The sequence below is a fragment of the Rhinatrema bivittatum genome, chromosome 4 (genome assembly GCF_901001135.1).
Source record: "Rhinatrema bivittatum chromosome 4, aRhiBiv1.1, whole genome shotgun sequence".
Classification (NCBI taxonomy): Eukaryota; Metazoa; Chordata; class Amphibia; order Gymnophiona; family Rhinatrematidae; genus Rhinatrema; species Rhinatrema bivittatum.
In genome coordinates, this window is record NC_042618.1 from 206,803,252 (window position 1) to 206,827,609 (window position 24,358).

The window sequence follows — 24,358 nt, forward strand, 5'->3', positions numbered from 1 at the left end:
GCCACTGCTATTAATTGCATCAGTAGCATGGGATCTTCTTAGTGTTTGGGTAATTGCCAGGTTCTTGTGCCTGGTTTTGGCCTCTGTTGGAAAAAGGATGCTGGGCTTGATGGACCCTTGGTCTGACCCAGCATGGCAATTTCTTATGGAATTCCTTCCTGAAACTGAAAAACTTCACTGCCTTGGTGTTCTTGCTGGTGGCCAAAGTCATCAGTCTTCCCCACTTCACAATCTGAGAGAAAGCTTCCTCCGATAGGGCTCAATCACCTGGATTCAGAGTGCTGCGACTTAGGAATTTTACCCGAATATTCTCCACTGCTGCCACATGAGCTGCTGAGAGTACTCTTAAGTGCCTCTCTACTCATCTTATTAGCAGATTCACCTCAGATGATACTTAAAGACTCTTAGTCTCTCCCTGACGATACAACTATGCCAGTGTTATAGCACTGTCTGAAAGAGCACAAAAGACCTGACCTTCAAGAAGAGGAGCAAAGCTCAACAGAGCCAATTTTATTCACCCTCATTTCCAGATGATGGCTAGACATGGACTAGTGGATACCACAACCCTTGAGCTACCTGGCCCCGAATGTATCTAAAGTCAAAAAGACTGACATCAGCGGTTACCAGACTGAACCACCTGGAAAGCAGAGTCCATTGAAGAACTCTCATATGAGCTCTTGCACACTGAACAAGGTCCAATGTGGACACAATGGAACCCAAGACCTGCAGATAATTCCAAATCCCAGGCCTCCGCATCATTAACAAGCCTCTCACTTGAGCCTAAAGTTTGAAAATTCTTTCTTTTGTAATATAATCATACCCCTTCATATTGTCTAAGCATGATTCCAGGTACTCCAAATGTTAGAAGAGGACAACTTGCTCTTGGCAAGGTTGGCCCCCCAGCCCAGTTCCTGCAACAACCATACCACTGTCAGTAGCTTCTTTACTCTCCTATTCAGACTTGTTCCGAATTAGTCAATCTTCAAGTATGGGTGGACCAAAATTCCTTCTTTCTGAACAGTCACCACCACTACCATCATCAGCTTGGAAAAGATCCTCGAAGCCATTGCCAGACCAAATAGAAGGGCTTGAAGCTGAAAATGACTTCTCAGGACAGCGAACCATAGATAAAGGCTGATGTTCTTTCCATAAGGGAATAAGAAAATAAGCCTCAATCAAATCCAAGGAAGTCAAAAATCCCCGTCTCACCGCAATCATGAAAGATTGTAGTCTCCATCCTGAACTGAGAAACCCTCAGCCCTTTGTTGACCTACTTTAAGTTCAGAAGGGGATGAAACATGGCTTTCTTTTTGGGAATAATAAAATAAATGGAATATCTTCCTTGATCACTTAGTAAATATCAGCAGAAATAGGCCCAAGTAGTCCATCCAGTCTGCCTAGCAAATTTGTTGGGTTTTTTTTACGGTAGTAACTACCTCTCTGTGCAGGTTACCCCAGTTAACCATTACCCCTTTTCTTCCTTTCCATCCTTTAGTGACTAGGGATCCTCTGTGTTTATCCCATGTCCTTTTGAATTCCATTACCATTCTTATCTTCAGTACCTCTCCTGGGAGGGCATTCTATGCATCCAGAACCCTTTCCGTGAAGAAATATTTCCTGATATAGTTCCTGAGTCTAGCCACTTGGTGTTTTATATCACGGACCCTAGTTCTACAACTTCCTTTCTATTAGAAAAAGTTTGATTTCTGTGTGTCATTAATAACTTTAAGGTATTTAAAAGTCTGTATCATATCTCTCCTGCCTCTCCTCCAAGGTAAATGTATTCAGGTCCTTCAGTCTCATCTCATATGGCTTTCAATGCAGTCCCCACACCATTTTGGTTGCCCCTCTCTGGACTTCTTCCATCCTATCTTTTTTTGAGATACAGTCTCCAGAACTGAAGACAATACTCTAGGAGAAGCCTCACCAAAGATCTGTACAAGGGTATCATCACCTCCTTTCTCCTCCCTCTATGCAGCCCAACATCTCTTTGCCCTTAGCCATTGCCTTGCCAAATTGCTTTGCTGTCTTTGTCAAACACTTTCACCCTGAGGTCTCCTTCCCAGTCTGTGCACATCAGTCTTTCACTCCATCACATACAGCTCCTTTAGATTTCTGTACCCCAAATGCTTGACTCTGCACTTCTTGGCAATTAATCCCAGCTGCCAAACCTTTGACCACTGAGTTTTCTTAGATCACTTTTCATTCTCTCTACTCCTTCAATTGTGTCCACTCTGTTGCAGATCTTAGTATCATCCGCAATAACACAAAACATTTCCTTTTAACACTTCTGTAATATCACGCACACAGATATTGAATAGAACTGTCGGATTTATGATCTAAAATGACCCTGGCAGCTGAACTGCAGCTGTCAGAGGACACTAGAATTATTCATGTCCATCGAGCAATTTTCAGTTTGTCTAACTTATCTAGTAAATAAAAACAATTCTGCTTGAAAGAAACCAACTCTTCAGCTTCATCTTCTGTTTCTTTTTTCTTTCATTTATTTAGAAAAACTAACTATATGGCATTGGCAAGTTGCTCTCTCCCTCTATACAAATTAGACAGGGGCTAATATCTTCTAAATCTTCATTAGCAGAACATATAACCAATCAATGCATCATTCTTTTGGTTATCATACAGTTGGTCCAATCACTTATTGTCTCACGTAGCTAAGTCCAAATACGTAAGCAACACCCCTTTTTCATCCATTCTAGGTTTCATCAACCATATCATGCTGGGTGTCAGTTGCAAATACTTTTTGCAGTAGAGGCGCTGCTAGACCTATGTTATGGCTACTGTCTAAAGCCTCGCTAAAAATAAACTTAACTTAGAGAACAGAAAACAACTATCTCTGCAGAATAAAATGTAAAATCTTCCACTGTTTCTCAATATAGCTGACCTAGAATATGGAGACCTCACAACACCCCAAAAAGGTTATTCTACTCTAAATTCCACAGAACCAGCACTGGAACTGATCGTTGAGGCACTCCGCTTATGACTTCTTTCCTCAGAGGAGGTTCCATTTACCACTACACGCTGTCTGTCTGTCAACTAATTTGTAACCCATTCTATCACCTTGGGACCCATTCTCAAGTTTTTCATTTTGTTCATGAACCTCTTATGCAGAACCATATCAAAAGCTTTGCTGAAATCCAGGTAAATCACATCAAGTGCTCATCCTTGATCTAATTCTAGTCACCTAATCCTTTCATAAACCATATTATCTCTGATTCGGCAACCCACCAGACTGTAAATAGTTCACTATCCTTTTCTTCAACAGTCTCTCCATTAATTTTCCCACCACCAAGGTAAGGCTAATTGGCCTATAGTTTCCAGCCTCCTCTCTGCTACCACTTTTGTTATCCTGATTTCTTTCCTTCTTTTTCAGCTTTTCCAGATATTCTTCCATTTCATCTTTTTGAGTTCCTATGTACTTTCTGAATACTTAATCTACTTGCCTTTATTTCAGCTACCTCTTTGGAGAATCACATCTGTTTGTTGCTGTTATTATAGCTCCTTTCAATCTCGTCCACTGTTACACTTCATCCATCTTCTCCCAGCCTTCTAGCTCATTCTCAAGGTACACTCTCATTTTACCAAATCTCATATTTTTGAAATCAAAGACTTTGATTTTCAAGTGATTTCTCTCCATCTTTGCCATTATATCAAACTGAACCATCTGATGCTCGCTGGCTCATCTGCATACTGCTCCCAGCATCCCCCGGGAGAGGAGTCCAGAGGTCACCGCAAGCGATCCAGGGATTTAATTCCACAGCCCCAGCTTCCAGAGGCCCCGCACCCTTTGCAGTAGAGGAGGACCGGAAGGCTCATCTGCATATTGCTCCCAGCATCCCCCGGGAGAGGAGTCCAGAGGTCACTGCAAGCGATCCAGGGATTGAATTCCACAGCCCCAGCTTCCAGAGGCCCCGCGCCCTTTGCAGTAGAGGAGGACCGGAAGGCTCATCTGCATACTGCTCCCAGCATCCCCGGGAGAGGAGTCCAGAGGTCACCGCAAGCGATCCAAGGATTGAATTCCACAGCCCCAGCTTCCAGAGGCTCCGTGCCCTTTGCAGAAGAAGAGACCGGAAGGCTCATCTGCATACTGCTCCCAGCATCCCCCGGGAGAGGAGTCCAGAGGTCACCGCAAGTGATCCAGGGATTGAATTCCACAGCCCCAGCTTCCAGAGGCTCCGCACCCTTTGCAGAAGAGGAGGACCGGAAGTGCGCGCCTATTGGCGCGCGAATCTCAAACCCTTCAATTAAGTGAGTGAAGATCAATTTATTTGTGGTTAAAGAGGATTGGTAAGTATAGCTTTGGGAAATCTTTGGACATATAAAAGTTTGGTGAAAGGTGAAAGAGAGATATATTCTTTAGAGTTTGTGTGTGTCAGGTAATAAGCAAGCCAGAGATAGTTAAACCTAGTGTCTGTCTTTCCCACCCAACCCTTGATTTTTAGGCAAGAGACACTTTCTCATTAAAAATCAATCATGGTCTTATCTAAATCATACTATTGTACCAGCCCTTATTGAAAGTTTAATCATCCCCTTGTAGGACTCTAGCTGATTAATTAGTAAGTTCACCTGTAAATTTAAAGTAATTCCAACTCCCTTAGTATCCTAAACTTAACTAGGAACTCAATAAAACTAAGATGAAGGCAGCAGTCCAGCAGCAAAAGGGGGGCTTTCCAGTCTTTTGCATTGAGTATCACATATATGATTTTTTACCTACCGGTGAGAGATTGTATGTGTGCACTCGGTGCAAAGAGTTCCTGGCTCTCAGGGAACGAGTCCGATCTCTGGAGGCTAGAGTAGCAGACTTGGAGGAGCTCAGTCAGACAGAGAGGTACATTGAAGAGACCTTCAGTGACATAGTAGCCAAGTCCCAAATCCAGTCTGGCAGCCCCAGTGCTGCCTTGGATCAGAAAGGTCTCCCAGTAGGAGAACATCACCCTGATGTAGCAGGAAGTGATCCTGTAGCAAGGACCTGCTCTCCAGGTGATGTATTGTCCTCTTGCACTGAGGAAAAATCTCCCAGGGCTACTGCCCAGGAGGGAAGGGTTAGGCCGGCCATCAAATTTGGTGATTCAATTATTAGAAATGTAGAGAGGAAGCCAAGATGGCCGACACATGAGGCACATCGGAAGAGCTCTCTTTGTGTTATCTGATTTCCTTCTTGAATTTTTGCCTAATTTGGGGTATTGCAGGATGCTGCATACAAAGCGTAAAGCTAAACTAAAAAACGTTTTACCTGAAAAAGAAGGCGGCACCCTGCAAACAAAAATTGAGAGCTTCTTTGAGCTTAACGCTAAAAGCTGGAAACGAGGGCTGCTGTGAGTGAGAACCAAGAGCTCGGTTCTCACTCGTTGGCCGAGATGATTTTGTTGAGCCCGGGGGCTCCAGAGGTGCCTTCCCCCCCCCCCCCCCGCGAGGACAGACTGGGGCAGAACAAGATGAACCAACGCGATCCCTGAGAGCGAGCAGGAGGGATTCAACGTCCCCACAACTAAACAGAGCGGGTAGAGAGAGAGAGCGAGGAAGATGTGATTATCCTGTTTGGAGGAACCACATCTATGCCCAGGCCCCCACAGGCTCCACTGACAATAGAAACTGCTGAACCCAGTGCACCTCAGCATTCACAAAAAAATGATTCCAGGTACAATTTTTACTCTGACTAAACCCCCGATTGTGACTCTAGACTCTGTTTGGTCGGCCTTAGTTTCAATTGAAGCTGCAATATCTACCCTAACAAAGGCATTTGTGGAGACAAAAGATGTATAAATTTGGAGAAGGTAGTTTTCCAGCAACAGGAAAAGTTTGATAAAGCACAATAAAAGATAACATTGATAGAAAAGGTTTAAAAAGTTAATTTAATCAAATGAAATAATATCGCTGAAAGGAAATTTGAAAATATTGAAAACTCCCTTCGATATTTGAATCTTCGTGTGGTGAACTTTCCTGAATTGAAGAAAATGTTGGCGGCAGACATGTTTAGGGAATATACAATAGAATGCCTTAAAATTCCAAAGGAGGTTATACCTGTTTTAACTAAAGCATTTTTCATATTAGAAAATCAATAAATATGGAGACACAAGAACAAAAGACATTGAATGTAACGGAGTTATTAGAGATGTCGATACAAACTGAAATTACAACAAGAGGAACTTTGTTAGTTTCCTTTGCTCTGGAATATGACAGAAACTTAGTGTTGAAACACTTTCACAGAAATAGGAAGGTATTCTTTCATGGACAATTGGTTTGGATTTATCCGGACATTGTTCGACAGACACAAGAGTACAGGAAAAAGTTTATTATATTGAGAGCAGAGGTTATAGAAAAAGGGGCCAATATGATTCTTAGGTACCCTTGCAGATGTCTAGTAAAATACTATAATGAAAAATATGTGTTCTTAGAACCAGAACAATTAAGGGGGTTTTTGGACGGGAAGGTTTCAGGTGTAATTTTGGGGGAAAATTTTGTGTGAACTGTATCTCATATGTGGGTAATTCCTGTGTTAATTTGTTCTAGTGAGAGCTCTTTTTTTCCTTATTTCATTTAAGGCTCCCTATTACCTTAATGATTAGAGATTTAAATGTATGAGATTTCTTTGTTATGTTTCCTAATATGAATATGATGTATAAATCTCATATTTCTTATATTATTTTGATATTGTAATATATCTGAAAATGTAAAATTAAAAAAAAAATGTAGACAGCAGTGGCTGGTAGACGTGAGGACCACCTGGTAACTTGCCTGCCTGGTGCAAAGGTGGCAGACCTCACACATCACCTAGATAGGATTATAGACAGTGCTGGGGAGGAGCCGGCTGTCGTGGTACATGTGGGCACCATCGGCATAGGAAAATGTGGGAGAGAGGTTCTGGAAGCCAAATTTAGGATTTTAGGTAGAAAGCTGAAATCTAGAACCTCCAGAGTGGCATTCTCTGAAATGCTTCCTGTTCCACATGCAGGTCCCCAGAGGCAGGCAGAGCTTCAGAGTTTCAATGCGTGGATGAGACGATGGTGCAGGGAAGAGGGATTCAGTTTTGTAAGGAACTAGGGAAACTTTTGGGGAAGGGGGAGACTTTTCCGAAAGAATGGGCTCCACCTTAACCAGAGTGGAACCAAGTTGCTGGCACTAACTTTCAAAAAGGAGATAGAGCAGCTTTTAAACTAGAACAAGGGGGAAAGCCGACAGTCACTCAGCAGTGCATGGTTGGAGAAATGTATCCTTGAAGGATACTAATGGAACAGGAGAGTTAGGACATCCCAACAGAGAGGTTCCAATAAAAGCAAATGTAGTCCATGTACCTATAATGTAAAAAATCACCAAAGCTAATGATTTCCAAATTATCCCTAGCAACTGAAAAGCAGGTTGTTAATACAAACAAAAAATATACTTTGAAATGTCTGTATGCCAATGCCAGAAGGCTAAGAAGTAAGATGGGAGAGTTAGAGTGTATAGCAGTAAATGATGAGATTGACATAATTGGCATCACAGAGACTTGGTGCAAGGAGGATAACCAATGGGAAAGTTCTATATCAGTGTACAAACTATATCGCAATGATAGGGAGGATTAACTTGGTGGGAGTGTGGCACTTTATGTCCGGGAAGGTATAGAGTCCAACAGGTTAAAGATCATATAAGAGACTAAATGCTCAGTAGAATCTATATGGGTTGAAATCCCATGTGTGTTGATAGGAGTATGCTACCGCCCACCTGGACAAAATGGTCAGACAGATGATGAAATGCTAAGAGAAATCAGGGAAGCTAACCAATTTGACAGTGCCATAATAATGGGAGATTTCAATTACCCCAATATTGACTGAGTTAATATAACATAAGGACTTGCTAGAGACAGTTCCTGGATGTAATAAATGACTGCTTCATGGAGCAATTGATTCAGGAACCAACAAGAGAGGGAGCTATTTTAGATTTAATTCTTAGTGGAACGCAGGATTTGGTGAGAGTGGTAACGGTGGTGGGGCCACTTGGCAATAGTGATCATAACATGCTCAGATTTAAACTAATAACTGGAAGAGGGACAATAAGTACATCCACAGCTCCAACACTAAACTTTCAAACAGGAAATTTTGATAAAATGAGGAAAATAGTTAGAAAAAAACTGAAAGGTGCAGCTACAAAGGTTAAAAGTGTTCAACAGGCATGGACATTGTTTAAAAATACAATCCTAGAGGCGCAGTCCAGATGTATTCCACGCATTAAGAAAGGTGGAAGGAAGGCAAAACGATTATCGTCATGGTTAAAAGGTGAGGTGAAAGAGGCTATTTTAGCCAAAAAAACATCCTTCAAAAATTGGAAGAAGGATCCATCTGAAGAAAATAGGATAAAACATAAGCATTGTCAAGTTAAGTGTAAAACATTGATAAGACAGGCGAAGAGAGAATTTGAAATGAAGTTGGCCATAGAGGCAAAAACTCATAATAAAGTTTTTTTACAATATTTATTTATTTGATGCTTTTCTATACAGACGTTAGTTTGCATATCACATCGGTTTACATGGAATAGGTAGCAAAAATAACGTTAAACAATTACATGGAACAGGTTGTAAAAAACATTAGACTTGCATGGGAAAAAGGAAAAAAAAATCTCGAGTCCTTAAGGGGGTTTACAGAAAATCAACAAAGTTATTAATTAAACAGAGTTTAAAAGCAAAAGGGGGGAACAAAAACAAGCAAACAGGATGGAACGAGCAGATAGAAAGATTTGCAACAGGATTGTATAAGATACAAGGGAATGGGCGATGGAGGAGGGGAGGGGGAGTTAAGCAAAGGCCTGTTCACAATATATCCGAAGCAAGAAACCTGTGAGGGAGTTGGTTGGACTATTAGATGACCGAGGGGTTAAAGGGGCTCTTAGGGAAGATAAGGCCATTGCAGAAAGACTAAATGAATTCTTTAATTCCGTGTTTACTAATGAGGATGTTGGGGAGATACCAGTTCCGGAGATGGCTTTCAAGGTGATGAGTCAGACGAACTGAACCAAATCACTGTGAACCAGGAAGATGTAGTAGGCCAGATTGAAAAATTAAAGAGTAGCAAATCACCTGGACCAGATGGTATGCATCCTAGGGTACTGAAGGAACTCAAAATTGAAATTTCTGATCTATTAGTTAAAATTTGTAACCTATCATTAAAATCATCCATTGTACCTGAAGACTGGAGGGTGGCCAATGTAACCCCAATATTTAAAAAGGGCTCCAGGGGCGATCTGGGTAACTATAGACCAGTGAGCCTGACTTCAGTGCCAGGAAAAATAGAGGAAACTATTCTTAAGATCAAAATCATAGAGCAAATAGAAAGACATGGTTTAATGGAGCACAGTAAACATGGATTTACCCAAGGGAAGTCTTGCCTAACAAATCTGCTTCATTTTTTGAAGGGGTTAATAAACACGTGGATAAAGGTGAACTGGTAGATGTAGTGTATTTGGATTTTCAGAAGGCGTTTGACAAAGTCCCTCATGAGAGGCTTCTAAGAAAACTAAAAAGTCATGGGATAGGAGGCGATGTCCTTTTGTGGATTACAAACTGGTTAAAAGACAGGAAACAGAGAGTAGGATTAAATGGTCAATTTTCTCAGTGGAAAAGGGTAAACAGTGGAGTGCCTCAGGGATCTGTATTTGGACCGGTGCTTTTCAATACATACATACATACATATATATATATATATATATATATATATAAATGATCTGGAAAGGAATACAACGAATGAGGTTATCAAATTTACGGATGATACAAAATTATTCCGAGTAGTTAAATCACAAGCAGATTGTGATACATTACAGGAGGACCTTGCAAGATTGGAAGGCTGGGCATCCAAAAGGCAGATGAAATTTAATGTGGACAAGTGCAAGGTGTTGCATATAGGGAAAAATAACCCTTGCTGTATTTACAAGATGCTAGGTTCCATATTAGGAACTACCACCCAGGAAAAAGATCTAGACATCATAGCGGATAATACTTTAAAATCGCCAGCTCAGTGTGCTGCAGCAGTCAAAAAAGCAAACACAATGTTAGGAATTATTAGGAAGGGAATGGTTAATAAAACGGAAAATGTCATAATGCCTCTATATCGCTCTATGGTGAGACCGCACCTTGAATACTGCGTACATTTCTGGTTGCCGCATCTCAAAAAAGATTTAGTTGCGATGGAGAAGGTACAGAGAAGAGCAACCCTATGAGGAAAGAGCAACCCTATGAGGAAAAGCTGAAGAGGTTAGGCCTATTCAGCTTGGAGAAGAGACGGCTGAGGTCTTTAGGATCATGAGAGGTCTTGAACGAGTAGATGAGTATCGTTTCTTTACACTTTCGAATAATAGAAGGACTGGAGGGCATTCCATGAAGTTAGCAAGTAGCACATTTAAGACTAATCGGAGAAAATTCTTTTTCACCCAATGCACAATTAAGCTCTGGAGTTTGTTGCCAGAGGATGTGGTTAGTGAAGTTAGTGTACCTGGGTTCAAAAAAGGTTTGGATAAGTTATTGGAGGAGAAGTCCATTAACTGCTATTAATCAAGTTTACTTAGGGAATAGCCACTGCTATTAATTGTATCAGTAACATGGGATCTTCTTAGTGTTTGGGTAATTGCCAGGTTCTTGTGGCCTGGTTTGGCCTCTGTTGGAAATAGGATGCTGGGCTTGATGGACCCTTGGTCTGACCCAGCATGGCAATTTATGATGTTCTTATGTTCTTCCTCAACATAGGGAAGGAAAAGGACAGCAGCAAATGAGATGAAGTGGGAAAGGAAGAACAGAGTTGCTGGGCTTGATGGACTTTGGTCTGACCCAGCATGGCAATTTTCTGTTCTTATGTCTCCATTTGTGAGTACCAGGTCCAGCATTGCATCTCCCCCTTGTGGGTTCCATCACCATTTGTCTGAGCAAAGCCCCTTGAAAGGCATCCACATTTTCTCTACTTGCAGATTCTGCAGAAGCGGAATCCACATTTGGCAGATTAAAATCACTGACAAGAAACATCTCACTTTTCCTTCTCAACTTTTGGATATCTTTGACTAGATCTCTATTCCAGACCAAGATCTATTGATCACACCAATGTATTTATATGTGCCATTGTCCTTTTTTTTTTTAAAAAATACTTAGATATTAGTTCTTAGATATTGTTCTTGACCTAGAGCGCTATTCCTTCCCCTTTTTTGTCATCTCTATCCTTCCTCAATGGGTTATAATTTGGTATGACCATAACCCAATCATGTCTCTGTAATAGCAACAATATACAAAGTCTGCCTCCACCATTAGGAAATACAGATATGGAATTTTATTACCTAGACTACGAGCAATTGTGTTCATAGCTTTCCAACTTTTCTCTCTTGGCTTGCTGCTTCTCCTGGCTTCTTTGTTGGCCTTTTTGCTTAGGAGTGGACTATTAAGCTGATTAATTTTGTTAATATTTTCACCCACTTCCTGTATTTGTTGGGGGGGTGACATTCCAGTTCAATGGTCATCTTTCTGCCACCTCTGTCTTCTATGCCTTAAATGCCTGATATTATGATCTGAATTTCTCACTTGGGATTCATTTTCTTGCCGCATACAGATGTAACCTGAATGTAAGCTTGTTTATAAGTCACATTTAAGGGAATTGCAACATTTACAGGACATCACCAACAAGCCAGCCGATAAGAGTGGCACCACTGTTGTAATGGATCAGCTAAAATCCAAGAATGAAATCTGGCAACAACTCAGTAACAGACTTTTTCATCTACCACTGGAGGCTGATTCCACTATATCTATACAAACTTTGTTCAGTGATACTGTATTACTTGGCTTTGAGGCTGGGTTTCTGACAGAGAAAGAACAAAAATTTTTGATCAATGAATATCTTTGTGTTCCTGTCATCTATATATTACCAAAGATTCACAAGAGTCTGCAAGATCCTCCCAGTCGACTAACTCTCTCAGCTCATGCCTCTGTTTTGGAACCTATTTGCCTGTTTTTAGATGTTCTCAAAGCCAGAGGTACCTATGGCCACCTCTTATGTGTTATAGTTAGTGAGGTTTGGGTGGACTCTTGGACACTGTGGCAGCTGACCACGCCCACGGTGGGAAGTTCCATGAGGGGCCACATGTCAGGCTTAGCTCTAGACACACAAACACAGATAGTTCTTTATTTAGACAGTTTGAGAAGCCACCAGAGGTGGCAGTAGTGAGTAGATGATGTAGCCCGGCTGGGCTAGTATTCCCCAGGGCGCTGGAACAGCGGTTTCTCTGGTAGCAGTGCTGTAGTAGAGAGAACTGAGAAAGTGAGTACAATAGAACATTCACAGAGTCCCAAATATGGAGAAGCCCCGAGATAGGGAGAGCTGGCCCTCGAGGAGCAAGTACCAGATCCCTGGAAGTAGAGAGACTTGATGGCAAAGTACTCACACAGCGGTTCCACGTAAGAGATGGCACTGGAACGGAGGCAGGCCCTCGATGAGAGAGTACCTGGTTCCAGGGAGACAGCTCTGAGGAGTAGATGATAGTAGTACTCACTGATGGTGTCTGTAGCGAATTCTTCCAAGTAGGAGAGGAGATAGATGCAGGCAGCAGGAGATAGATGCAGGAAACATGGGCCCTCGAGGAGTGAGTACCGGTTACCTGATAGCGACCTGAAAGAAACAAAGAGGCCCCCCGAGGAGCGGGTACCCCGTTAGCAGAAAGAGTCCAATGGAAGTTGGAAGGCAGAGTAGCTGGGTACGGAGAGCGAATACCATCCGTGAGATTACCCTTGCTAACTCAATGGCTATCAATAAATAGTAGGCTTAAATATCCAGGCAGCGTGACGTCATCACAGGGGGACCCCCCCTGAGGAACGTGCCAATGAGGAAATAAGAATGAGGGCCGCGCAGCGCGTACGCCCTAAGGTACCTGAAGAGCATGGCGGGAGGCAGCACCCAAGCCGGTCCGGGGATGCCGGAGAGGACGGCAGACGGACACCGTGGCAGCCAGAAGTCTATGAAGAGCAGAAGTCGCCGCAGAAAAGGAAAGGTAGGCGGAGTGAAGCCGTCGGGCAGCGACGCTTGCAACATTATGTTAACGACAGTAAGCATATATTCTGTTTTCTGGAAACTATACGCATTGAAGAGGATTTTCTTCTTGTTACTGTGATTCCCCTGGATGAAGATTTAACTGAAACCAGACATGTGGTATCATGTTGGCCTCTACCGCAACGCATTCCCACAGAATTTATTATGGAATTAGCTGAGACTGCGCTCATAAAAAATGGAGAAATTACTTACATGATAATTTCGTTTTCCTTAGTGTAGACAGATGGACTCAGGACCAGTGGGTTATGTAATCTTCTGCTAGCAGATGGGAGATGGAGTCAGATTTCAAAGCTGACATCACCCTAGATATACCCCTGCAGTGACCTCAGCTCCTCAGTATCCTCCTCAAAAAGCCATTGTGGATATATATCTTGTGTGAACAACTTGATTAAAACTGATTCAACTGATTTCAAAAACTGGAGACCACCAGTGCACTCAACCAAGTTAACACAGACACCAGACTAACTGCGGGTGTCCTGAACTAGGGGTAGGCAACGGCTTACCTGTAATTGTTTAATCTTGAGATTCTCTTTCCAAGGCCCTCCTTTTCTGTGGCAGCCGTGGGCGGGATGCTGAGTCCATCTGTCTACACTAAAGAAAACGAAATTATCAGGTAATTTCTCCATTTCCTAGCATGTAGCCAGATGGACTCAGGACTAGTGGGATGTACAAAAGCTACTCCCGGACAGGGCGGGAGGCTGCACGTGGTCCACTTAGTACTACCCTTGCGAAGGCTGCATCTTCTCTAGCCTGGATATCCAGGCGGTAGAATCTGGAGAAGGTGTGTAGGGAGGACCACGTCGCCATTCGACAGATCTTGGCGGGCTATAGCAGTTTGGCTTCTGCCCAGGATACTGCCTGGGCCCTAGCAGAATGAGCCTTAACCTGTAGGGGGAAGGGTTTTCCTGCCTCTATGCAGGCCACCTTGATTACTTCCTTAATCCAGCGAGCTATGGTCGCTTACAAGGCAGCTTCACCTTGATTTTTCCCGCTGTGAAGTACAAACAGGGGATCCGTTTTGTGCACCTGTTGCGATTGTTCCAGGTATCACATCAGGAGTCTGCTGACATTTAGATGGCGAAGAAGGCGGTAGTCTTCAGAGTCCTTATGTTCTTCCGGAGATGGTAGGGAGATGGCTTGGTTCAAATGAAACTCGGAGACCACTTTCGGTAGAAAGGAGGGGACGGTGCCAAGCTGTATCATTCCAGGAGTGAACCTAAGGAACGGTTCCCGACAGGATAGTGCCTGCAGCTCGGAGATGCAACGGGCAAAACATATTGCCACCAGGAATACCATCTTCAATGTTAAGAGGCGTAGTGACAGACTGCGCTTTGGTCTGAAGGAAGCCCCGCTAGAAAGTCTAATACCAAATTGAGGTTCCATAGGGGCACCGGCCACTTTAGGGGTGGTCAAAGTTGCTTCACCCCTTTTAGGAAACTGGCCAAGTCTGGATACGCTGATAGACGGATTCCGCTCACTTCGGCTCTGAAGCAGGAGAGGGCTGCTACTTGAACCTTGAGGGAGTTGAGAGAAAACCCTTTCTTCATACTGTCCTGTAGAAATTCCAGAATCATGGGAATCTTGGCCGTCCGCGGGGAAACCACGCGGTCCTCGCACCAGGCTTTGAATATTCTCCAGATTCGTATGATTGCCAGAGATGTTGAGAACTTCAAAACATAGAGCAGGGTGTCAATCGCCTTCGAGTACCCGCGCTTCTTCAGGCGAGTCCTCTCAAGGGCCAGACCGTAAGAGAGAATCGAGACGGATCTTCATGAAGAATTGGGCCCTGCTGGAGAAGGTTCCTGTGTGGAGTTAGGCACAGAGGGCTCCCCGCAAGGAGTCTTTGCATGACTGCATACCATGGTCTTCTTGGCCAATCCGGGGCCACTAGTAGAACTAGTCCCCTGCGGTGTTCTATCTTGCGGATGGATCTTGCCCAGTAGGGGCCATGGGGGGGAAGGCATACAGTAAGTACTCCTCTGGCCAGGTCTGGATGAAGGCGTTGATCCCTTGGGAGTGTGGCTCTCGTCTGCGGCTGAAGAACCTGGGGACTTGGGCATTGAGGGAGGTGGCCAGTAGGTCCATGGCTGCGAGGCCCCAGTGAGTTACTATCAGTTGGAAGGCTCTGGTTAACAGTGCCCATTCCCCCACAGGGCCGGGAGGATCTTGTGCTTCCGGCAGGGGTTGAACCCGGGTTGCAGTCGGGGCTGATTGCGCCTGAACAAAGGCTTGCAGCCCCTGGAAACATTCTAACCAGGAGAAGGTCCCTGGATCCATGTTAGTCCCAGGGAGAGTCGGAGTAGGGACCCCTGAGGTGCCCTCTTGTGGAGAAGCCGTTTCGGAGATGCATAGGTCCGGTGTACTATCTAATGTAGTAGTTCCTGACCCATCCTCATACAGTGAGGGACCAAGCTTTGGTCCCCCCTGGGCTTCTTCGCAATGATGACATAGGCAGGACTCCAGTTCAGGCTGCGCGGCTCTGATGTGGCTGGCTGTGCAAAGAGTGCCTTCTGGGCTTCTTGGACGCCGGTGCCACTGCCCCTGTGTATAGGCGCACAGGCAATGTGCTGCAATATTCACGTAGTTATGTGTGTGAGCACAATGTGCGCGTGTAGTTTTAAGCGCGGCTGTGTGTGTAGTTACCTGTGCGGTTATGCGCACAGCTGTGCGTACGTCTACGTTGGAGGCGCACAAGTTGTGCACATGGACGGTCCGGCCTGCCCTGCGCGTACCGCTGGTCGAGAAAGGAAGATGACGCCGATACCCCCTACTCGTAAGATGGCGCCCTCCGAGGGTCTCCATGTGTTCAGACCCCTGTGCCGGACCGGGACCTATCCCAACCAAGGCTGCTCAACCCGATCAGTACTCCCTTTTATCTTGCTGGATAAAATATGAAATTGGTACGGCACTCCGAGCACCAGAGACCTTAATTTAAGGTTTTCAGCTTACCTGGTCTCGGTGCTTACCGATCACGTGCTTTAAAGCTGGCCTCCGGGGTATCCCACTCCAGGTCAATCAGTTCCTGGATGGCTTCCATCATTGGGAAGTAGCATGAGGCCTTACGAAGGGACACCAAGATGGGGTTCTTCTTTGGTTCTGACATAGGGTCCGTGCCTGGAATACCCAGAGACTTCAGAGTCTGGGAAACAAGGGCTGGTAATTCATCCCTGTGGAAGAAGCGAAGCATGGTTCTGTATGGTTCCAGGCCTGGAGGGATATCTCCTTCTTCCAGAGAGCCACCATCATCATCTGAAGTGTCCATGTCCCTGTAGGGAAATTCTTGGTTAGGCAAGGCATGTCTCGAGGCATCTGATCACGTGCCAGGACGGTCTCCAGCTGCAGGGGGAGAGAGCTTTACCTTCATTGCCGCGCTTGGTTGTGCACCCTCTGCCTTTCAGCCGCTCTAGGAGCTAAGTCCACGCCAGATTGCCGGCTACCGGACCAAGGCACACCTCTGAGGGATCTTGAAAATCACCTCAGGAATTCTCAACTGGGGGAAGGACCTTTAGGTATCACCGCAGGACTGCGGGGCTCGATCTTCAAGGTAAATTTTGTCTTCTTTGCTGTAATTTCTTAACACTGTGCTAGTGTGTGGGATAGTGTCCGCATCTGCTAGGAGACTGAGAGATACTGAGGAGCTGAGGGCACTGCAGGGGTATATCTAGGGTGACGTCAGCTTTGAAATCTGACTCAGTCTCCCATCTGCTAGCAGAAGAGCACATAACCCACTGGTCCTGAGTCCATCTGGCTACACGCTAGGAAATTATTATTTTTTTAAGGGTCATTTTTTTCTTCAAATTCAAGGGACTGCAATGGGTGCAGCAATGGTTCCTGATATTGCAAATATTTTTGTGGCTGCTTTTGAAGCTAATCATATTTACAATAGCACATGAAATGACCAGTTAACTTGCCGGACAAGGTATATTGATGACGTTTGTCATTTGGAAAGGATTGATTTAGGATTTGCAATTATTTCATCAATGGTTGAATTCCTGTAGTCCTCATCTGAATTTTACCATTAAGCTACTCAACCACAAAGATTTCCTTTCTAGATAGCTCTATTTTTCAGTCTGGTTCTTCATTACAAACTACCATCTATCGTAAACCCAATGAACGAAACAACCTGCTTTCATTTGATAGCTGTCATTCTACTGTTTTTAAATGCAATTTACCCGGACAGTTTCTCAGAGTGTGACGCACATGTTCTGAAACAATCGAATATAAAAAACAAGCTCAGATTTTAGTCACAAGGTTCCTTGATAAAGGGTACCCATGTTACCCTTTTAAGTGGGCCTTTTGGAGGGCCCTCTTTAACCGTCAAGAATTGTTGCTGATCCCCAAGACCTTACAGGAAACTACTGACAGGATGACTTGTGTGCTGAGACATTCTCCTTTGTCTCCCAGGATTTGCAACATAATACGACAAAAATATTCTAAATCAATTCACACGTACACAGCCTATTCGCTTTGCCTTTTTAGAGGGCACGCAATATTAAAAATTGGGTGATACATTCAAGTTCTCCTCCTGAAATCCAACCCACTGGTGAAGAATCCTCATCATGTGGTCAATGTTCTGTTTGTAATATGTAAATCATGGAAGGTCAGGTTGTCATCTCTAATGGGAGAATTATTACTCTTATTGTTGCTCCCACTTGCAAACTGATATTTGTGATCTACTTGCCTCAATTCCCATGCAGATTGCTGTATGTGGGTAAAACTACTTGACCCTTTCATACTCATCTTTTAGAGCATAAGAGCTGTTTACAGAACAATAAATTACAAGCACCGATAGTGGCTCATTTCACTACAGCTGGATATTCTATGACATCAAATGGTCTATTCTGGACCATGTTAAATATGATTGGAGGGGTGGAAATCGGGAAAAAATTTTATTACATGAACAGCAATGGATATTTCATTTACATTAAATACAACCTGGTGGGATGAACACTGAGATCCAGTGCTGTCACTTCTTTTAAAAAAAGAATATTTTGAATCACACACTCTTGCGCGGCTCTTTTGTTCCACCTTCCTTTTTGATGTTTACTTTTGACAGCTGTCAGTTTTGAATTACACCAGGTGTGATGTCACCACAGCTATCTTAAATTGAAGCCTGTACACTGCCGCTTCGCGTGGCCATTCCGAACATTTGAGACGTGGCGATTTGAGTCTCCATGTAAATAGCTGATTTATGTACTTCTCTGTAAGTGTGCCTATTTTATTTTAAATGGCTTCAAAATTTTACTTCTTGACGTTTCAGAAAGACACGCATATTGCCTTGAGCGCCCCTGATGCAGTGTTGGAATGAAACATAACGTTATGTCGGGTGCACTGGGAACAAGCATTGCTGTTGCTGGTACTTCTAATTACTAAGGGAAGTTGGCTTTTTTTTTTTTGTTTGCATTTAAAAAAAAACTTTAAAAAAATTGAACAGAGGGACACATTCCATATGTTAAAATGATGGATCAATGATTAATTATGACCCAGGCATTTCGTGCTGAAAACTAACTTGCACATACGAGTATTATTATGGTCCTATTTGCAGCTATTTATTTGTATTATCTGTGTCTTTGTAACAGTACATTTTCTATTAAAGATTAATTATAAACAAGCTTAAATTCAAGTTGGATGCTAACTTTGGTGACTGGATTCATTTTGCATTCACTTTTTGACTCTCTTTTCTTGTTTTGAGGACATACGATATAAGCCATCTTTACCATATACAGGCCAATACAGTAAAGTGCGCTTCGGCGGAAAGGCAATGATCTTCACCATGTGCCCAAGCTGCTTTCCCGAAAGAAATTCTTGCAACACTGTGACAAATGCACACATTGCCGCTTGAAGGGTCAGACCACAATCATCAAAGGCCTGCTTGAATAAGGATACAATCTTTCTTTCCTGGACATCCTTAAAAAGTGCTGCCCCATCCTCACCCAGGCTGTGGTCTTTCTGGTAACCCCACAAACTAAGGCATCAACCCAGGGTGTTCTTAGCTTTTCTCTTTCTTACTTATAGACATTTGATATTATGCCTTTTTCCACGAATGGCTTCAAGGCAGATTACAAGTTTTAACTCAACAATTATAGTATATTGGTCAAAGGTTCTCTGCTAAGAATATAACCTAGTCATAGCCTTGCCTGCCTTAAAATCTTTATCCATTGATTTCCACTCCACAGAAATTAGCTCAGTAATTCTTTTACGCAGAGGGAAAGCCTTTGTTGGACTCCTTATACCTGCCATGATTTTGTTCCCTTCAGACTTCTCTTCCCCCCTTCTCCTCAGTAATATGTAAAATCTGCAAAGATCTTTAAATCAGGGAGGAAAGCTCTTCCTTTCTGAAAAGGAATGATCCTCCTCTTCCCCAGAAGAGTACTCACATTCCCTTCAAATCATCTTCCATGTCATTCCTGTAAACCTCCTTAAGAGATCTAAGGGAAGCACCAGATCTTGAGGACTTCTCCATTTGGATCCTAATTTTCCCAACCCTCTTCCTAGAAGCTGAAGAGGAGACCTGTCCTTCAACTTCCCCCAATGGAGAATAGGAGAAGTAGTTTCCACTGAAGCTTGCCCAAAATCGAAAACCTTTTGGACCAATTTTAGGAGATCTAGGGACAGGAAGGAAAGAGCAGAAAGAGAAGGCCCCTTTGATTAAAACTGTAGTTGACTTCGAAGGTACCACTCCTAGGATTGCTGGCTGCAGAACAGTGAAAGCCCCACACCAACAATCTCAACTGCACAAATATCCAAAAGAGCCACTGCCCCTGCCATGCTGGAAACCATGCTAGTGGGAAATTCTTAAGCAGCCATCCCCAGCACAATGGACTTTCTTGGAACACCTCTCTTGTTGTCTTCCCAACACAGCCGGCAGAAGATGCTGCCCCAAGCCTGCATGACTCCCTCCGCAGGTCAAACAAATTCTGCTGCATCTTTCACACCTGTTCGGGCCTGCCATCCATTCTCTTGGCAGAAGTACTCATCCCATGCTCCGTACACTTGAAATTGCTGCCACCCAGCTCCTCGCTGGGACAAGCATAGCTCTTCTCACTTCGGGCTGAGAAAGCGGTCCCAGTAGGCCCTAATTCTCTTTTATTTACGGTAAATTTTATTTCTAAGACTCTTTAGAGAGTCTCATTCAAATCTTCACCCCAAAGGGTCTTTTAAGGCTATTTGCAAAGTATAGCCCAATTCCCTCAACCCTAGGGACTATTTTTATGATTTTTATTTTCTTTGGTGGTGGTGGTTCTTGAAAAACAAGGGAAGAGAAGGGAAAACAAAATGGAGGATCTCCTAAAAATATATATATAATTATATATATATATATATATATATATATATATATATATATATATATATTTTTTTTTTTTTTTTTTTTTTTTACCGATTTGCCCATTGGCAATTGTTGTATTGTCTCCCCTTTTGCATGTGAAGACAACTCTTAGCTAGAGGTTCCATTTGTATAGCTTTATTTTACTTCATATCATCAGAGTACATTAAATTGCTGGTCTCTGATGAGAGCAGCGTAACCTGTCACACAGCCCACTGGCCTCCCCTTGGGCTCTTTTCCTGTTCTTTCTAAACTTTGCTAAATAATTGAATTGTTATAGGTCCAATATTGTACAGTAAACCACTACAAAGGCCTAAAAGGTTTCCTAGACACAAAATGGGAAAAACCCTTTCACATATTTGGCTCTTAGTGAATCTGGCACTACCTGTCAATTTATGATTTACAAATGTTTCTTATCCTTTTTAGACAGTGAGAAGAATTATGGGCCCGATAATTCCTTTCCATACACATCACCATATTTCTTTTTTATCTAAGTCATGCAGAAAGCCAATAGGTGGTCCATCTGGAAAGGTTCTGACATGAAGAAGATTACAATCTGAAGAGAAGCAAATACATGACAGAGATATGTGAGATGCATCACAGACCTAACAAGGCATCGATCTCTTCCAAGTTCCCATTGTGTTGCTCCTCCATGCAGAATCTCAGTAATCGGAAAAAGGGTGCTAGACATATAGGGGATATCAGCCTAGGAATAAAATAAAGGTTCATTATCACCTGTTATTTGACAATGTGAAATGCAGAATATATTATATCATCAGAGATACAAAGGTAAAATTAATTCTTACCTGATCATTTCTTTTCCTTGAATCCAGTCAGGATAGTACAGACAAATGGATTATGTCCACAGACCAGCAGATGGAGACAGAACAACAGGTTTCCTGATGTTACCCCTTATAAGCATCCATGCCAATATTATCTGTAACAAGCTAATTGTGGACAAACTAAATTCAAGTTTGAACAAACCATGTTAAAATTACAGGACAAACAACTAAGACAGTTGATGTTGCAAAAAAGTATCTATATACTGGTAACTGAAGTTGTAAGAAGAGCTTTATATTTCAAGAAACCACATGTATAATCACAGCCCAAGAAGCTGCGTCTTCTCGGGCTGGACATCCAGGTGGTAGAACCTGGAGGTGTGTAGGGAGGACCACGTCGCTGCTAGACAGATCTCGGCGGGTGACATTGGCTTCTGCCCAAGATACTGCCTGGGCCCTAGTAGAATGAGACTTAACCTGCAGGGGTAAGGGCTTTCCTGCCTCTATGTAGGCTGCTTTGATTACTTCCTTGGTCCAGCGAGCTATGGTCACTTACGAGGCCACTTCACCTTGATTCTTCCCGTTGTGGAGAACAAACAAGCGATCCGTTTTGGGCACCAGTTCTGATTGTTCCAGGTATCGTACCAGGAGTCTGCCGACATTTAGATGGCGAAGAAGGCGGGAGTCTTCCAATTCCTTATGTTCTTCCGGAGATGGTATGGAGATGGCTTGGTTCAAATGAAACTCTGAGACCACTTTCAGTAGGAAGGGGAAACGCGGCGAAGCTGTAACCTTCCATGAGTGAACCTAAGGAACGGGTCCCGACAGGAAAGTGCCTGTAGCTCGGACAGAACATATTGCCACCAGGAATACCATCTTCAATGTTAAGAGGCATAGTGACAGACTGTGCATTGGTCTGAAGGAAGCCCCTGCTAGAAAGTCCAATACCAGATTGAGGTTCCATATGGGAACCGGCCACTTTAGGGGTGGTCAAAATTGCTTAACCCCTTTTAGGAAACGGGCCAAGTCCGGATGAGCTGATAGACTGATTCCATTCACTTCGGCTCTGAAGCAGGAGAGGGCTGTTCCTAGAGCCTTGAAGGAGTTGAGTGACAACCCTTTCTTCTTACCGTCCTATAGAAATTCCAGAATCACAGGAATCTTGGCCGTTCGTGGGGATACCCCGTGGTCCTCGCACCAGGCTTCGAATATTCTCCAGATCCGTATGTATGCCAGAGAAGTTGAGAACTTCCGCGCACAGAGCAGGGTGTCAATCACGGCCTTTGAGTAACCGCGCTTCTTCAGGCTAGTCCTCTCAAGGGCCAGATCGTAAGAGAGAATCGAGACGGGTCTTCATGAAGAATTGGGCCCTGCTGGAGAAGGTCTCTGTGTGGAGTCTTTGCATGTCTGCGTACCATGGGCATCTTGGCCAATCCGGGGCCACTAGGCTTACAGTTGGTCCTCCTCTGGCTAGGTATGGACGAGGACGTCGATCTTTTGGGAATGCGACTCTCGTCTGTGGCTGAAGATCCTGGGAACTTGGGCATTGAGAGAGGTGGCCAGTAGGTCCATGGCTGGGAGGCCCCAGCGATTTACTATCAGTTGGAAGGCTCTGGTCGACAGTGCCCATTCCCCCGGGTCCAGGCTTTCTCTGCTGAGGAAGTCCACTGAGACGTTGTCATTCCCTGCGATGTGGGAGGCCGAGATCCCTTGTAGGTTTACCTCCACCCATGCCATGAGGGGGGTCTATCTCCAGAGAAACCTGCTGGCTCTTGATTCCTCCCTGTCGGTTGATGTATGCAACCGTTATAGCGTTGTCCGATATTACTCGAATCGCTTGCCCTGTGGCTGAATCGCAGGCACACTAGTCTGACTGCTCGAGCTTCCAGACACTTTATGTTCCATCCCACCTCTTCCTTGTTCCATTGTCCCTGGGCCATCAGTTCCTGATACTGGGCTCCCCCATCCTCGTAGGCACGCATCTGTGGTGAGCACGATCCAGTTCGGTGGGGATAAGCTTACTACTCTGCTTAGGAGGTCTTCCTGTAGCCACCACTGAAGCTGAGAACGTACCTCTGCTGGTAGTTGGAAGCAAATTGAGCAGTCTTGGGACAGTGGGTTCCAGCATAACAGTAAGAAGCATTGAAGTGGTCGCATGTGAGCCCTTGCCCACGGTACAACCTCCAGGGTTGATGCCATGAGCCCAAGGACTTGAAGATAGTCCCATACCTTGGGGCACGTACTGGTCATCAATCGTTGTAATTGCTCCATCAGCTTTCTCCTCCTTGGGGGAGGGAGGAAGACCTTGTTCTGTTTGGTGTCTAAACAGGCCCCCAGGTACTCTAAAGACTGACAGGGCTGTAGACTGCTCTTGGCTGTGTTCACGACCCAACCAAGTTCCTGCAGTAGATTCTTGACTCTGCTGGTCACCTGCAGGCTTCTCTTCCGAAGACTTTGCCCTGATCAGCCAGTCGTCCAAGTAAGGGTGTACCAAGATCCCTTCCTTCCTCAGTGTTGCCGCCACGACCACCATAATTTTGGAGAATGTTCTGGGGGCGGTTGCCAGGCCGAAGGGTAGCACTTGGAACTGGTAATGGTGTCCCAGTACCACAAAGCGTTGAAAACGCTGGTGGTCTTGATGGACTGGGATATGAAGGTAGGCTTCGGAGAGGTCCAGGGAGGTTAGGAACTTTCCTGGTTGTACTGCCATTATTACGGAGTGGAGAGTCTCCATGCGGAAGTGTAGTATCCGCAGATACATTGGAATGATCCCTCTTTCTTGGGAACAATAAAATAGATGGAATAATGCCCCATATTTTGCTGGGGTGTAGGTACCGGAGTTATAGCCTTCAGGCTGAGTAGTCTTGACAAAGTAGATTCCACTGCCATTCTCTCTTGATGTGGGAGTGGCAGGGTGAAATCATAAATTTGTCCCAAGAGATGCTGCAAAACTCCAGAGAGTAACCTTCTCGAATAATGTTTAGTACCCATTTGTCCAACATGATTTTGATCCATAGTTGGTAGAAGAGGGAACGTCGACCCCCTATTTCCTCTTCCTGTGGATGGGTCGGCCCATTCTCATTGGGAAGCTCAGTTCGAGGCTGCCCCCGGACCTGTTCCTCTCTTAGTTTGTCAGTTCCGAAAGGACTGGGACCTTCCTGAGGGACGAGGTACCTGGAACGACAAACTCA

At 44.1% G+C, this 24,358-nt stretch overlaps 1 protein-coding gene across 3 annotated transcripts in view; it reads right to left on the minus strand.

Annotated features, from left to right (window-relative positions):
- FANCD2 (FA complementation group D2) overlaps positions 1 to 24,358 on the minus strand; it is a 536,781-nt gene that overhangs the window by 214,165 nt on the left and 298,258 nt on the right. For all 3 annotated transcript variants that reach the window (XM_029599610.1, XM_029599611.1, XM_029599609.1), the window contains one exon: positions 20,994 to 21,094. In XM_029599610.1, the coding sequence (XP_029455470.1) occupies positions 20,994 to 21,094 (101 nt within the window). The remainder of the gene's footprint in view (positions 1 to 20,993; positions 21,095 to 24,358) is intronic.